The sequence below is a fragment of the Thermobia domestica genome, chromosome 12 (assembly GCF_964235325.1).
Source record: "Thermobia domestica chromosome 12, izTheDome1.hap1.1, whole genome shotgun sequence".
NCBI lineage: Eukaryota > Metazoa > Arthropoda > Insecta > Zygentoma > Lepismatidae > Thermobia > Thermobia domestica.
In genome coordinates this window covers 127,558,544-127,576,538 of record NC_137465.1, presented here as the reverse complement: position 1 = coordinate 127,576,538, position 17,995 = coordinate 127,558,544, and the positions used below count along the sequence as shown (strand labels likewise).

Below are 17,995 nucleotides of genomic sequence, written 5' to 3'. Positions count from 1 at the left end.
GCTGAACTGCGCTCTCTACACAGCGCATCATTCACATATGAACATGAATCTTCTTTTCATTCCTCACATCTGTACATGTATCAAGTGTAAGATGTCTTGAGAGATATATATATATGTATAGTACCATAAAGGGGATATTTTCTCGATTATTTGTTTCAATTTCCAAGATTTGAGCGTACTTCTTGTTGGAGTTTCTAATTGATGTATGATTAATGTCTTCTTTCTTCTTGCATGCACTATGTAATAAGCAAATACATTACACACAATTATGTCAGTGATATATGGTGCTCATTGAGCTAAACACTCCAAACAATAAAGATTCATCTTACATGTTAGACTGGAGAAATGGTTATCTTAGTTTTTCATTATCATTTGGCCATGAAACAAACGCCTGAGAAGCATGCAACCCCTATATAAAACTATGGGGTGTTGAAATGTATAACTCGTAGGACAAGATGCTTTACTTTTTTAAAAATTCAACACTTCCAGTGCACCCCTAAAAACGTAATAAAGAAATAACAGCCATGGTTTTTAAATGTTCAATTAGAACTGGACAATCTACACAAAATTTGGGATCGACAAGTGAAAACAGAACGTTTTTAACACTTGTAGTTTTCGAGATCTCATTGTCGAAAGGATTGGAGAAAAACTTTTCTTTCGAGACAAACATATGAACCTGGCATTTTAATATATAGACTAGCTGAACCTGCTCTCTTTACACAGCGCATCATTCATATATGAGCATGAATCTCTTTGTTATTCCTCACATCTATACATGTCCCTTTGCAGACACAAGTGAAAGAAGTCTTGGTAAAAATCGGCAAGAGATACCGTAAAGGGGAGATTTTTTTGAATACTTTTTCAATATCTCGTACCGTTTGCAAGATCTGAGCCTACTTCCGGTTGCAGTTTTAAATTCATGTATGATCTGTGTTTTCTTTCTTCTTGCATGTAGTATGTAATAAGCAAATACATAAACTAAGTAACTCTATGGCCTATGGAACAAGGAGGTTCAATGCCGCGTTCACAAAAGCTCTCCACTGACTTCTATCCTTAGCCTACTGGATCCAGTTTCTACTTTGTATTTCTATTTCTGCGAGATCCATCCTAATATTGTCCTTCCATCTGCACCTAGGTCTTCCTGATGATCGTTTTCCAGCCAGTCTTCCAGTTAAGATTTTGAAAACGTTCGTTCTTTCTTCCATCCTGGCTACATGATCTGCCCACCTGAGCCTCCTGGATTTGATGACCCTAACAATGTTGGATAACCGTATAAATTATGTAGTTCCTTGTTATGAAGATTCCGCCATTCCATATTCCCGTTTCTCTTGGGTCCGAATATTCGTCTCAGGATCTTGTTCTCAAATACTTTCAATCTATGTTCTTCGTTCCGAGTAAGAGACCATATTTTGCAACCATTACAGAACAACAGGTATGATTATCGTTTTATACATTTTAAAATAAGCTAATACATTACACATACAATCAATTATAGTGTCAGTGACATATGGTGTTCATTGGGCAAAACACTCCAAACAATAAAGATTCAACTTAGATGGAGAAATGGTTATCCTTCGTTTTTCATTATAATTTGGTCATAACAAACACCTGAGAGATATGCAGCCCCTATATACAATTATATGGTGTTGGAATGTATAATAGGTAGGATATGATGCCTTAGTTTTTTATATATTTTTTTTTTTTTAATTTCAACTCTTCCAGTGTACCCGTAAAAATGTAGTAAATAAATAATGGCCGTGTTTTTTTTTAATATTGAGTTAGAACTGGAAAATTTACGCAAAATTTGCAATCGATCAGTGAAAACGTCATCTTTCTAGAGCCTGTAGTTTCCGAGATCTCACTGTCGAAAGAATTTGACACAAACATATAAACGTCTACAAACGTATAGCTAAAAATCTCCAGAGATGGCAGCACAATTCATTTGCACTTATTTCGGAGAAGGCTTATTAAAATGCAAAGGCTTTGAGCAATAATTTAAAAGGATAAACTTTGTGAAAAAGATCTCTTTAAGTAATTTATTTAAAGTACACCTTTTTAAAAATATTTGTCTTGGTTATAAACGTGAAATCACAAATAACCGTAAATCAAAGGTTTGAAAGCAAAAGTTATAGGTTGGAGCTCAGTCACTCTTAATTGCTATTGTAGTATTTTAATAGATAAGTTCACATTATATCTTTAATAACATTAACACGCATATGCATTTTAAAAATCAAGTGTTTACTATGTATTATACCTTGTAACACTTCTCTACGACGCAGTATATTTTTTCTTTATGGTATATATGGAGTATTAGAAGTAGAATACAAATTTGTATGTATTTATTCTATAGCATATCATAGGCAATCTTCGTTACTCAGCGCTCTCATTTGTAAACTTTGCCAACCCCAAACCCCCTCGTTAAAGTATACATAGTAGCATGCAGATATTTGGTTCATGGATTCCGGTTTAGATCTCAAATATCTAAAATCACGTTTAGGCTACAACAGGAGAAAGTTTTAGTTTTTGCTGCATTTCACACGCTCTTCAATTGGAAACACGTTATCAAGTTCTTGTTCTATTGGACTTAAGAAATTAATTCCTTTAGTGATTCTTCTAATTAAAAAAATACAAAGTACTAATTAAAGCAAATTTAAGAGTGAATAGTAAGTTTGTCATATCAAAATAAGAGTAACATTCACTTTTTGACATGTAAAACGAAAATACATTGTATTATGCTTACTGCTTCCATTAATGGTACCCAACATTTTTCTATTTGTAAGATGATGCTTAAATATTACGTTTTTATGAGATTTATAAATATTTGTAAAACTGAAATATTATTACGGGTGCTAAGTTTATGCATAACTCGCAGGAAGCGGGTTTGTTATAAGAAATGAATTGTGTGAATATATGAGTAAGTTTATTGAGGTATGCCAAAAAATATATTTACATAAACACTGAAGTTTACATAAATGATATAGTACAAACAACACTATGCAGAATTACAACAGGATGTGTGTAGTATAGTGGTACGGAGCTTGTAGCAACAAGGAGGCAGTCCTTGAGTTTTCTCGAGCGTTCATTTGATTAAGTGTTTCCTTTTGCACAGCATTAGGTCATGCAATTAACACAAAGCATACTCACATTGAGTAAAGTTTCTCCATGTTTGTTTGCTTGGGATGCGCCACTGAGCTAGACGACCCAATGATTCAGAGATGAACGGTGCTTCCAAAGTGATGAAAGACTGCTGAATGGTCCATAGTTGAATGGAGAATGATTGAATGATTATGTTTGTTTAAAAACTGCAAGTTTTTATACTTAGTTTGAAAGTTATTTTGAAGTACCCTTGTTATTGATCAAAAGGAAAAATATGCCCTTTTTAAAATAATCACTTTGAGAGTGTTTATGTAATGTATTTTGATTTTATTGGAAATTCCATTTACACACTCGTTCCTGGCAACAAGGTTATGGGACTTGTTTTATTTTGTTTTTGGATTGCGTCTTATTTTTTATTTTTTTGTTCTTGGATCACTTTTAAAATTACATTCACTGAAGAAACATCACAAATTCACGTGTACCGGTATATCGCCATTTTTAACTTCACTCATGAAAATGAAAATGAAATCTTTGTTTTACGTCCCACGGTTATGCCGGTTAGGCTAAAGGAGACTGTGATTATGAGAAAAGAATGAAATGGTGGAATGAAGAAAGTGGGAGGGAACGGGAGAGCCCCGAGAAAACCCACGAGCACGGTGTTTGTTCACCACAAAATCCACACGGTGTGAGCTCGGATCGAACCAGGGACCCCAGGCACCATAGGTGAACGCTCTACCACTGAGCTACCGCGCCCCCTCTGCATCACTCATGTCCATTGGAATATGATAATCCCTTGATATGATTATTTACGGTAAATCTAAGACAATTCATTTCACAGAGTTCATAAAAATATATATTCATGAAACTGAATACCTGGAATCACGTTCAAAATTACACTCAATAATGATATCGGTTCTGTTTTGTGCTGTAAAACTAAAATGAACGTGACATGTATTATCACAATGTAAGTAAATGTGAAGCTGTTTATAAATTACAGCCCAAAACAGGTTAAGTACGCCATTAGTCGTCGGAGAACTCTGTGTTGGAAATAAAAACTCTCACAACAGTATTTCAGACAAGTACCCATATATAAACAATATAAAATTGTTTGTTGGTGTAAATTTAAAAAACAAAAAAACAAAAGATGTGTCAAAATTGAGTACTACTTTAACATTCGAACCTATGGAGGTAGAAACTTTTTTCTTCTTTTCCTTCTTATTATTATTCACAGTTCATACAGAAAAAAAAATAAATTACACAGCACAATAGTTACAATTATATATAAAAATAATTAAACATTTTAATTAATTAACTGAAACATAATAGCTTTGCTAGTTTCAAGGCGACAACTTCAATGCTCAATCGTTCCAAAATCAGTGGTACCAACTGCACTCGCCGCGAGGGGTTAAAAAAAAATCCCCTAATGCAGTACAGACTTCTATGGATCACCCTGCGTAAAATTCTCTGAAATATCTCACTAATTTATACTAAATGAAATGTTAGTATAACTCATGACCAGCAATAAAAATCTTCCACTTTATTTGCATTCAGCAACAAAATACAATCTTGATAAGTATTTCTCATATCTGTATACCGATATTATGCTATGGAGACAAGTTAAAGCAGACATTATACTGATATGTTAAGGACCGTGGAAATGAAGTGAGGTAGATCATAGCGACATTTCTAATATTTGTATGTGTTGCTACTTTCTGGTTACTTAAAGAAGTCGTAGGTCTGATCTCCCAGAAAAGGCCCATAGAGAATAACACTACAATGTGTTGCTGGATGTTTTTAAATCTGCATTTGAGAGTTTCTAGTATTTACTAGTTAGTAGCATTTCATTGGTATAATCTGGTAAGCTAATGCATTATTTACTTTTATGAATCTTTACATTAGCCACACGTTCTGTCGCACTTGAATAATGACGTAATTACTTAATTTTTGTATTTTGGAGGATGAAGTTTATCATTCCGCTTATTAACAAGAAACCTGCTCCCTTAGGAAATAGGAATTATAAGAATGTTGTAGATGATGTAAAAAGGAAAACTCAGCATAAGGAAAGCAACTGAATGTTATGGTGTACCGTACACAACACTGAATGAGTGGGTTAAAAGTAAGTGTCCAAAAGCTTATGATGGGCAAGCTTCTGGATACTTACTGAATACTGATGATGAAAAGATTTTAGTTGAAGCATTGATGACATGTGCAAAATGAGGTTTCGCATTGAAACGAATTGACATCTGGAATGTTATTAAAATTATTTAAACCGGTCAGGAAGAATTGAAAGGAGGTTCATAGGCAATAAAGAAGAGTCACTACATTTTCCCAAAAGTTGACATTTCAAAGGTCGAATAGGCCCAAGACTTAATATACTGAATATATATTTTTAAAAAATAAAACTGCATGTATGATTTTAGGATTTAGCTAATAAATGTTTCTGATGAAAAAAATACCTTATTTTATGAAAACTCTTAATTTATTCATATGTTAAACCAGTACAGTATTAATGCTTTTACCGTTTCTTTCTGACTGACTTCACTCCAAGTGTATAGTCGTTTACAAAATCAAAACGGGTGATCGACTTCACTCCACGAGATAGGGTGAAAAAGATGACAATAAGTATAGTAATGATTTTATTAAATTACAAGATTAAAACTAAAATTGTTCATGTTAGAATGGCAAGATACAAAGAAATTTGACCGAAGCAAACAATTTTTAATAATTAACTGTTACAGTTTCGGGAATGTATCATTCCACAAGGCCTTCATCAAACACATTATGCGACTGATTTTATTTTTAATTAAGTAGCTCCAAAGCTAGAATGAACGCCATTCAGAAGAAATTTTATATATCTTTCTTCAGAAGTTTTTGCCACCTCGTTATTAGTAAAACGAATGTAACATTTATAATGTTGATCGACATCACTCCACGTTACGGTAATCAATGAGTCGCAAACTGGATTAGAATTACATGAATAGCCATTTACTTCAAGAAGAGGGGACAAAGAAAACAGTTTAAACTCACTTGGTTAGCATAAATTTTTGCCTACATGCTATTACGGAATTCTAGTAAAATTATTTCGTCAGCAGTATGAACCTACCACACATTTAACAGCAATGCTGAACACCTGAAGAACGTGTTAGTTCTGAGGTTGATTCTCTCAATCGAGTGATATTTTGTATATTTCTATATTTTAAAACATCATATATATATATATATATATATATATATATATATACAAGTATATAAAATCTGAGGTCCTTTTTTCAAAGAACTCTAATATATTACAAAACAATATTTTTTTCAATCGTGAAATTATCAATCTACAAATGTAGGCACATAGTATATTATTTTTAAATGTATAATATTTATTAAAAAATACAGAATATTTTTAATATAATTTCTAGAGATCGAACAAGGTTATGCAGTGGTGTAAGCACAAAAAATTACATTCTGAAAAGTTAATATTTTAAAATGATGCAGAATTTTAGTTTTCAGCGGAACATTCCAGAACTTGAAAAATTAAAATAAAATAAAAAATATATGCGCCATACGCGCACGAGTTCATCGATATACAGTTAAAAGTTCGTTAATTAACCTTGAAATACAGTATAAAAAGTTTGTAGCACAAATTTCAAATATTCTGGTTTTCTGTATTAGAAAAAAACATAAAAGTATGATGAAAAACAGCGAACACCAAATTCTAAATGGAACACTCAAAGTACTAACTATGGACGTATACAGAAATTCCACATCCTTAAGAAATTTCCTCTACCTTCTGCTTCTGTCTATATATTTATAAGGTCTATATATAAAAAACGGCAGACTAAATTCAGAAAATGATCTGACAATGAATCGAAACTAAACGATGCACACACCAGTGATGAAAATAATATTTCGAGACTTTGGAAGCCCTTCCTCATTAATTTGACTGGTCCAGGATTCGATTTTTGTTGTTGTTGTGAATATTACAAAAATCAAATGATAATATGATTTGCCAAATCTTTTTACGCTCTTCTCTTTCATATACATCAACCATAATGTAACTAATTCAAGAATGAATGAAGCATTAGAAAATTACGATGGAGATTTGCAGAACTGTCTTTCTAATTTTGAAATAATGCGAAATTGATTGTGAGAAGCGGAATACACACACGCACAAATATGTATCAGTGAAAGCAACCAAACTAAAAAAGAAAGCAATGGAGCTAGGAAAATATAAGTACTTTGACAATATGTGCGTCACGCACTACAATGGGGAGTAAAAGGGATTTCGAATGCATTTTCTTTTAAGCAACACAGAATCGACAGGTATTCGTTATCATTAGGACACATTTATTGCTTCACAGACAGTTGTGATAACTAGTTCCGGCACTAACTGTAACAAACATGCGTATCTGTAGCAGTTAAATTGTTGTCGGTAATTACATAAATACGCAACAGTTTTAAGTTTTAATGAGATAAATCATTATAATAAATAATACCTTTAAAAAAAATCTCTCAGTTAAAGTTTTTCAACAAGGAAAGAACATCGATTGAAAATAGGGATTTATTTTTTTTGGGGGTGGAGAGACTTTGCGAAAGAAAAATTCTAACAAAGTTATGATGAGGAATGAAGTATGCCAAACATAATACACAACACCACTCGACACAAGTTCGTGTGATTTCATTACACAACTATAGAGAACAAAGCGAGCAAACGACACAGATGCAACAACGTCTACCTACACACAGCCACAAAAGTCTTTCACATAGGCTAGTACAAACACACACACTCATACAGAAAAAAAAAAAAAAAAAACACGCGCACACCAACTTTTATTACACACATGTAAGGCACAGTCAATCAGATGTTCATTCTTCTTCCCATCTCTTTCTCTTTACGGAACTCCCAAGACAAACCTTCAAACGTCATCAATGACTAGCTTTCTACAGTGTTTAATGTTTGTAGAACTTAAAAATGACTTGGAATTAAGAAGTAACGCAATACTTCATCAAAATTTCTATTTTTCTACAAGTTATCTTTCACAAATTGGAAGAATTATTTTCTTAAAAAATGTAATTATTGATGTCCCTATAATATTAAAACTAAACTGATATTATACGACACACTGAGAAAACTCCTCCCCCCACCCCATTCCATATTCTCTATAGGTGAAAAAGTCGATGAGTGAAAAATGGATGATAGGATGTGAGAGAAGAAAAAGTTATTCACATAATTACTAATTCAACTGTTGTACATGTTCATCAATACAGACACTGGGCTGTCCCAGTATAAGAATTGTGGACAGTTCATGCTGTCCGGACACAGATTTAAAGAATGAACTTGGGTAGTATAGTGTTTGGTACAAATGCACGACAAGCCGGAAATCCGATTAAATTCTCAGCCCAGTTACAGTCTACCTTCTTTTGAATGTCTTTGTAACACCTTTTTTACCCTAGTGTTACATACTCAATGACTGAATTTTCAGACTTCTCGGATCTTCGAGATGTATACGTAGATAAAATTGAATAAAATTTCTTCATCCAATTTTATCCCAAACTATTAGTGTACACCTTGTTTTCATAAATCTTGAAAATACAACGTAGTCGTCAGCAAAAATCAGCAAACATTTTGTACTGCAAGTATGCACTACAATGTCCTTCTGCGTGGAAATTTGATAACTCAATATCAATTACAACTTAGCATTTTATCTTTTACATTCATTACCCCGAAATTAGATAAATGCTATTATTTAATTTCAATGTAATGAATGTGCAAGTATGTAAACGGTTTACTGATTTTTCTGTTTTTATTTGATAATGTAAGAGTTTTTCTTACCTCTTTCGTAAACTAATCAAATGTGAATCCAAGTAAGAACAAACTACTTATTATGAACCGAAGAGGTTTCTTAGCGTTAATGGCTCTCGCCTTTAGTACAGCAGTCTCGGGTTTACTTTCCGATAGGAGTGCATAATGTTCGGATTCCACGTTAACTTGTAGACCCACAGATTCATATTTCAGGATATATGAACCTGCGAATTAGCTAGCTGTATCAATTTCTTGCCGTACATTTTATCACTGATTTTGAATGAATTAGTACTACTACTTCTTTTTGTACTATGAAAATTTCTGCATATTTTTAATGTACCCATAACATTTTGATCAATAGCGTAATATTAACTGTTAAGGGTAATAACTGAGTGTTACAGAGTATTTTCACATTTCTTTCTTCCTTCAAAAAACTGCAATATGATTTTAAGCAATACACATTAAGATTTTGGTACTTGGTAGTTAGTACCAGAGGTGGTTCTTGAGGAAGTCACACCGGTAAAAAAGTTATTTGTTTTCTTTTTACTTGAAACTATAAGACAATTTTGTTAATGAAGTAACTGCTGCATACCATTAATACGTTAAATAACTTCTACTTTCTCACTTTATTGTTAATAGATTCAAATGATAAAGCTCTGAGCCGCCTCTGATTAGTACTTACTATTATGACCAAAAAAGTAAAGGTTTTAAGTTTTATTGCTGAATAAACTCTCGTATGACGAAATGATTGGACAGCTTGTACTTTATATGTATTATATATACAACAATGAGTAGCTTGTAACAACATTGACAATTGAAGGTTATTTTACGTGAATATTGAAAAAAAAAGTTAAAAAAATCTTGACATTTTAGTTTACCATTACTTTGAGAAGTGTGAAAATATGCTGTCAAATTCAATCAACCTGAGGGAATTGCATGAGCCTTTCGGTAACACGACAAAGGATAGTTTTTCGAAACGCATAAGCACTCTGAACCTCTAAATCATAGTAAATTTAGAGCAATGGCGAGTTAGTATCATATTTAAAATAATGAGGGAACTCTCAGCATCAGACACATAAAAATACCAAATTGATCTGTGTCAACTAGTGCTCATGCCCATATGCACTTCGATTCTTCGGAGTTCACGTGACAAATGGGCATTTTCAGTACAGCCGTTCCGGTGTTTGCTGTCCAGAATGCCCCTCATATTATTCTTGTTTTAGAGAAGCTAATTTTGTGTCTGTTTGAATTAATTTTTAATAACTTACAAAAAGTAGAAACGCCTGGAAAACTATTCCTTCCTTACGCTTTAGGCGTGTGTACAACATTAATACCAATGTGCGCAAATAAACCTTTCTGAAGGTAAAAAAGTATTACAAGATGGTTAGTTTGTGAGCCAAGTTATGACATAAGCTTTGTTAACGGTAGTCTTTGTATTATATTATGTTTCTATTTCTTTGTATTATATTACGTTTTGAGTACAATTCAAATTCTTGTTTAAGATGTATATATATATACACACACTATTTTGTATTACTACATAAAAACTTTAATGAAAGCTAGTCACTGACTTCACCATATGAGATCTCCACCAATTTCTTCACTCGAATCATGAAGTATAGCAACAAATTCAAGCTTTCTTACTAATTTGGCGTTGTTCTAATTTTGTTTATAATGTTCAATAATCATATCGGCATAATAATAACCAGGGGGTCATGTAACGGAAACATCTTATTCAAAGTGTATTTAAGAAGTAACCCAACACTTGAATGCTGATGCCAATGCCAATAAAATAAATTTAAAATAATGTCAAATGTTCTATGACTGATAATAAATTATCTCATCAGCAATGGCAGTAATAAAATAGTATTTGATCTTCTGACGACATAGCTTCACTGTTAATGCAATCTAAAAGAGTATTTAAAAAATTACAACAGGAAAGAGTTTATTCGCAAACAAACAGCGCTCAAGTATCCCAACCTGTGGTGTTTCCCTACAAGAAGGATGATTATTACCAATATTGGTAATTTGGACCAAATCAAAATGTTGAATAAGGAAAGAAGAAAAAAGCAGTTCCGGTTCTTGAGGTACTCACATAGGTAACTCCTACGAGAGCCGACTGAGACTCAGAAAGCGACATGAGCAAATGCTTGTGTTTCTTTGTTTTTCCATTTAATGAAGTATGGACAAGGTGCTGAAGTGGTTATTTTATGATACTCCATGGGGCCACATGCACCCAGTCTCAAGCAATCGAGACCATGACTGCATCAACAAATAATTTTATTCTGTTTGGTGAACTGTTCGGGGTATCGTGTATTGAGAAATGCTGCCACCTTGCTTGACAATGATTGTGACTCATATGCACTCTAAGCAATTGAAAAGTGTGCATATAAAATTGAAAACCATGGGGCCAATACTTGAAAATCGCAGAAATGTTATTTTGCTTCACGATCATGCAAAGCAACATGCTGCTAAGATCACCCACGACAATATTATTTGACTTCGTTGGGAAACGTTAATGTATCCTCCATAATTTACAGACACTGTACTGCCGGTTCTATTCGTTAGACAACCACCAGCAGGATAAACTGAGTTCTGAACCCTCGACGAGATAAGCTACGCAACTGACACACACACATTTCTGGTTCACATTTCTCTGCGTTCTACCATCGGAGTCTACAGAGTGCTCAAGCGTTGAGGACAGCTGTTCCTGGAAACTGCTTTACGTTATCCATTCCAGGGTAGAAATCGAACAGAACTTTAAGATGATGAAACACGGGATGTAACTGATTAGAAATGAGAAACTTGCCAATCAAATTAATAGAAAATAATGAACTACACAGAGTAACAATTAAACCAAATAAATTTAATAAATATAAAATTTAACAAAAATCTTACAACTGTTCTCTTTCTCTACCTACCAATTAACAGTATGAAACAGTTTTAGGAGGAAAATTTTTTGAATAGCGAGGCTAAAATTTTTCCAAAATGATTCATAGAAGTATGAACGAATCCCAAATGAAAAGCTGTGCTAATGTGCATAATCTGGATCACATATTCCCGCACTTCTGCACAAGTAGTACTATTTGAAGAAGGACAGTACCAATATCCTATGGAGAAACTCCGTATAGCCTCTAATCATATAAGTTACTTGATTCCAAAGCAAACAATTATGAAAAGACGAGGAGTATTACAAACGAAATCATGGATATGTTTAAAATAAATAAATAAATAAATAATGCAATACTGAATTCAGCTTAAATAATTCTTGTTTATCATGTGTATGATCGAGTTGTGATATATGTTTTTTTCCCCATGTAAGTTGTTTGGCTAGTAACAAATTTTTCACTTTTTTCTTCCTTTTCCTTTTGATACTAAAATTCAAATGATGTTTTATCTGGTCTGTAATTTCTTTGAACAGATATGCTTCAGGTGCTTTCATCATTAACAAACTTTTCGTTCAGTTCCTGTAATAATTGACTGGGTCTTGAAAAAAAAAACAGTTTTTGAGAATGTATATTTCAATAAAACAGGTTCGTACAGTGAACCCATGGGGCTGAACATGAACAACTTTGACAAGATGTACTAATTTCAACAAAAAGCAGTGCTCAATATAACGCCCCTGGTTCATTAAGCGGAATTTTATTACAAAAGGAGTTCCATTTTATGTTTTGGGTTAAGGATTTATTAAGTTTGACGAAATAAGTTGGAAATAAGTAAAAACTTTGTGTTGAAAAAAAAAAAAACAATACGATGGAACTATAAGGACTCCGGTATTTTTTCTTCACTGTATGTCTCTTTTATTATTATATATTTAATGACATGTGTTCTTTGTCCACGATGTTTGACTGTAAGAAGTGCCCAGATCTGGTTTTATTCATTCAGATTAATAATTCTATTTATTGCTTGTGAGAATGACACACATTATTCTTCAATTTTGCTTGACTGTCGCTATACTTCTTCTGGCTGTCATTTCCACATTTACACGCAGACGACGGACAACTAAGTTTAACAGAAAACAACGGAACAAAGATTGAAATACTAACCAGAAGCTGCTGCAATCCCTGTTGTTGTTGCTGCTAGAAAGAAAAGAAAAAAAATATACTTGAAATTCTCCCGCCAGAACACAGCGAAGAAGAACCACTGAACAGAAAACCTATAACGGATAGATAAAGCGTTGGTGCTCAGCACTAAAGATACAGGGGAAAAGAACATCCACCATGGAAGAAACTTTTGTTTTTTGTTGCTTGTTTGTCACCCATTAATCCTTTTATTGCTGAAAATTCATCAGTTTCTAGTTACAGATTCGATCAGAACTATAATCAGACATCAGTTTAGATATTAACTAGAGCATATGAAGAAAATAGTCATAACTATCTATCTGTAACAAATATTTTCTAAAGATGTTGAAAATGACATTAATTATTATTTTTTTCCCTTGATCTCACGTTAAAATACATTCATCAAATCTAATAGGTCTACACAATTATATTTAAAAAGAGGAAAATCCACATCTTATTTTAAAAACTCAATACCCTTATCCCAAAGCAGAACTGCAGCAAATGAAGAATTATATTAGAATCTTTAAAGTATTTCCTAAAAGTTTGTAGATCAACGCGAACACAGAGCTTACAATAGGAGGAAACTACTAATTTTTCTTAAAGCATGACTCTAGTATAAGATTACTAAACTTTTTCTCGGGGTACAACCAGTGTAAACAACGATTTTCGTCAAATCTGCGACGGGAAGTTCGAGTGGTTCAAACATTTGAATAAATTTGTTGAATGGTTGATTAAGAGTTCAAGCATCCATTCAGCAGCGAGGCTACATGAGATTTAGATTTACGGCTTAACGTGGGATCCGAACCACAGAAGCTCCCACTGGGAAACGAACAGAATTCTTCTGAATAGATTTGTATTGTATGAGATTTTTTGAGTTCCTTTTTTTTTACATAGTTTCTATAACATCTTTAATAATAATAATAATAATAATAATAATAATAATAATAATAATAAATGTACTTAAAACCAAAATAATATTCAAAATAATACCTATCAAGAGAACCGTTACTATTTTGGCCCTTCCTGCACCCATAAATAAAATTGTGTTATTTGATAGGACATATCTTCGGGAGTACGTATAGATGGTGTTCAAGTTCTTGCTTCAGTCACAAAAAAAGGCAAAGTTAAAAAGGATTTAAAATTTCTTGAAATTCCTCTATCCTTGTTTTACTGCAATTCACTGCTGTGGCTTGCAAGTGACATGGAGGGATTTCAATGGGAGAGATGTTTCTTCGATGCCCGTAACTGACCCCAGTCGTTATAATGGAATGATTGTGTTTCTTTGCGTGCTTCGAGTAAAACAGTTGCCAATTTTTGGTGAAACTGGGTTTTGAAAGTTTAACAAGTGTGAAAATCAGCCATCAATTCATGGTGAAATTTTGTTAGAAACGGAACTTTCTGAATGTGCGGCCTTTTTTCTCTCTCTTTTGCTTACATAATTTTGTACCAAAACTAAAGAAAGAAAAAAATCTTTGTGCTGTAGCGTCACGAGCTAACATACTATTTTCGGGTATTTCCTAACCTAGTTTGTTTTTATTATTTTACACACACACACACACACACACACACACACACACACACACATATATATATATATATATATATATATATATATATATATGTATGTTAATGCAAACAAAATCCAAAAACCACAAAACTGAGTCTTAATGGATAGATACGAGTATGCTATAGAGACAAGAACTAAGATAGATATAATTTATTTCAGAAGCACACTTTTGTATGATAATCTCCCTAAAAATAATTCCCTCTCCTCGAATGCTTGTATATTCACGATTAACATAACCGCATAAAAGAATATTAAATGTTATATATATGAAATAGAAACCTAGCAGTAGTAGTGAACTTAATTTACTTATGTTTCAAGAAAGAACTACAAACAATCTGTCCTCTTGTATCAACAGAAAAATGTATAAAATAAAATCCAGTATACAGGGTCTGTCCCAAAAATAAGTTGAATGATGTATCTCCACCAACAGGGACGGCTGCCGAGTGAGACGATTTAACACGGAAGAGATGGTGGTGGGGTCTTGGGAAAGTAACAAAAGTCACATCAGTTGTCTGCGCGCCGTTATAAGTGCGGATCGCGTCTCGACTGAACCCCTGTTCGACTTCACGATGCCACGTCCAATTGAACAATATATGCGATCAAATTTATGTTAGGCTCGGAAAATCGGGTTCGGAGACCATAACCATAATTAAGGAAGCTTAGGGGGATGAAATAATTTTTTGCTGACACAAGATGTTCCGAGAGAGCAGAGAGGAGGCTGACGATGTGAAACGCCCTGGACGTCCGTCAACAACAAAGAATGACAAAAAATGTGCAAAAAATGAGAGATAAGATAATTCCGATAGACGCGTAAGTGTCGGACTGTTAGCAGAAGTGTGCAGTATTCCGAAAACCGCAATAAATCGCATTCTTACAGAAGATTTAGTCATGAGAAAGGTGTGTGCGAAAATAATCCTCGACATATTGCTGGAACATCACAAGGCTGCGCGTGCGACAATCTTGTGTGAACTGTTGGACCGCTACGCGGTTACTGATGACGAGACATGGGTCTTTGAGTATCACCCCGAGTCAAAAAGACAAAGTGCAGAGAGGATGTACTCAAAAAGACACACGAAGGGTACTCCACATCCGGAAAAAGCAAGTATGAGCAAGTTCAAGGTGAAGGGAATGCTCATTGTGTTTATCGACTCAAAAGGCGTTATCCACAAAGAGTTTGTGCAGCAGTGAAAGACAAAGGGTAAGTTTTACGTGGAAGTCTTCGAAAGATGCGGTAAAAGAGTACATCGTGTCAGGAAGGATATCTTTTGTCAACTGGAGGCTGTCCCACGACAACGCCGTCCCACGCCGCCTTTTTCGTGACCGGCACAAGTGACGATGCTGCTCCAGCCGTCCTACAGCCTCGATTTTTCACCGCAGGACTTCTGTTTCAAGGAACAAAAAGGAGCTTAAAAGGCAACCATTTTGGAACTGGAGAACGTCAAAGAGGTATCTGAACTAGATTCTCATCGACACCTTCCAGGAATTGTACGGCGACTGGCACAGACGCTGCTGGCAACGGTGTGTCAATGCACATGGGGGCTATATTGACGAAATTTAGTAATTTGTTTTTTGATCTGCAATAAATTTATTTTCCCATTTTTATTCTACTTATTTATTGGACACACCTTGTATAATAATATATAAAAACTTATTTCATTTGAATTCTTGGGCTGCCATTTGCTTCCAGAGTATGCGGCAACCAATAATTGTGCCATCCCTAGTATCGGCTATACATCTTACTCGATCTAGTATGTTAAATGATGGAATTTCATTTGAATCAAGAAAGGACAACTTCCTCTCAGTTTTTGCTTTATAGACTGAGGGTAGATTTGAGTTAGGATTTTCTTGAGAAAACAAGTACTTTCATGTATCAAGCCATGAAATAAATAAAATTGTCAAATGATCTAATCATCACTGCAAATCATCAAATGATCTGGATGTTTGTTGGATTGGATTTGAGTTTAGCGTTCCATTCAGCACCGAGGCTATACGAGACGTGAACAGCTTAATGGGATCCAAACTTGGGTTTTCTACGGCAAAGGCGCATACGTCATCTACATAACCACGAGAGAGCTCATCTGAATGTTTAAAAATTCATTAACTGCAAAAATCATGACAATTATACATTATGATGACAGAATAACTTTTTCTTTCTTTCCTTTTTTTTTTTTTTTTCAAAACATGATACTGAAACATGTAAAATGATTAATTCTTTTGACACTTTTTCGAACGGCCCATTGAAGCTTCAATGGAAAGGACATTGATTTCTCATGTGTCAAAAAGTGAATAGTGTGATAATCAAATTTATTTTTCCCCTCTTTCTTAACACATCATCGAAACTTTGCCTGTCTATAGCAGCAAATGAGCAAACAATTGTTCTAAACTATTGCTTACATGTTAATAGTAATAATACTGTAACCTTGTAAACATTCATTTAGACACTGCTTACTCTAAAGCCTCTCCTACATCTATCCAGTTGCCCTCCCAAGAGTAATTACAATGGGAAATAATTGAAAAGCGGTTCTCCTGAATTAGCGGTTGAAAGGGTTTATCGTAATGAACTCGCGAGGGATTAAATATTCTATTTTAATTAGACATTGCAGGGGGTTCAGAGGGTGGAAGGGTCCTCCGTGACATCGCAGCTTCTCCAGGGTGACCGCCGCCTGGAGACTCGTGGGAAGTCGCTTTACCACGGCCCTGACGTCACACGGGAAGATGGGAACCGCGGCGCTGTTACGTTGTGGTAATGTAATAGACGCGAGGAAATCCCGTCTGTTACTGAACGGCATTACATGAGAACAAGAACAAAAGGAAGAACGTCACCAAGGAGGAGGCTGACAAAGGAAACGGCGAAATTAATTACATGTGGGACGAAAGAAACCATGCTATAGAACCTCGATCCAAGAGGACAACCAATAGGCAAACACCACAGAGTTGTACAACATACATAACTATACATTAATTCGTGCGCCTTTTTCACGGAACACCCCATTTCCAAATAATCGATACTTTATCTACAAGACAGAAATTTTAGCAATTGTCATATGCGAAGATACATGAAAAGCACAAGCTGGCAACTGACATTCTAATCTGTAGCAACAAGACTAGGAAGTCAAAGGAATCGTTCCGGTACCTTAGCCAATCATTTTTGAACAGAAACGAAACTAAGATCATGTTAAGTATGGTCAGATATCAACTTTCTTTACTACTGAACGCTCAACCAATAACATATTACGAATTATAGGAGAAAACAAGGAGTATTCGGTGAATAATCCACATTATTCTGTATTCTAAAATCAAGCCCATATAATACATCCTAAGTTCGAACACGCCGATTCAATAGAAAGTACATGCGTCTGTTGCAAGTAATAGAAAATAAACAGCTATTACCTTTTAACACACTAACATATTCTCTCTCTCTCTCTCTCTCTCACTCACTCACTCACTCACACTCACACACACACACACACACACACA

At 34.3% G+C, this 17,995-nt stretch overlaps 1 protein-coding gene across 8 annotated transcripts in view; it reads right to left on the bottom strand.

Annotated features, from left to right (window-relative positions):
* gro (TLE family member transcriptional corepressor groucho) overlaps window positions 1-17,995 on the bottom strand; it is a 408,405-nt gene that overhangs the window by 88,104 nt on the left and 302,306 nt on the right. For 5 of the 8 annotated variants that reach the window (XM_081734075.1, XM_081734080.1, XM_081734081.1 and 2 more), the window contains exon 7: window positions 12,937-12,969. The exons of 1 other annotated variant lie outside the window; for it this stretch is intronic. In XM_081734075.1, the coding sequence (XP_081590201.1) occupies window positions 12,937-12,969 (33 nt within the window). The remainder of the gene's footprint in view (window positions 1-12,936; window positions 12,970-17,995) is intronic. 2 more of the 8 variants (XM_081734076.1, XM_081734078.1) reach the window with 1 other exon arrangement.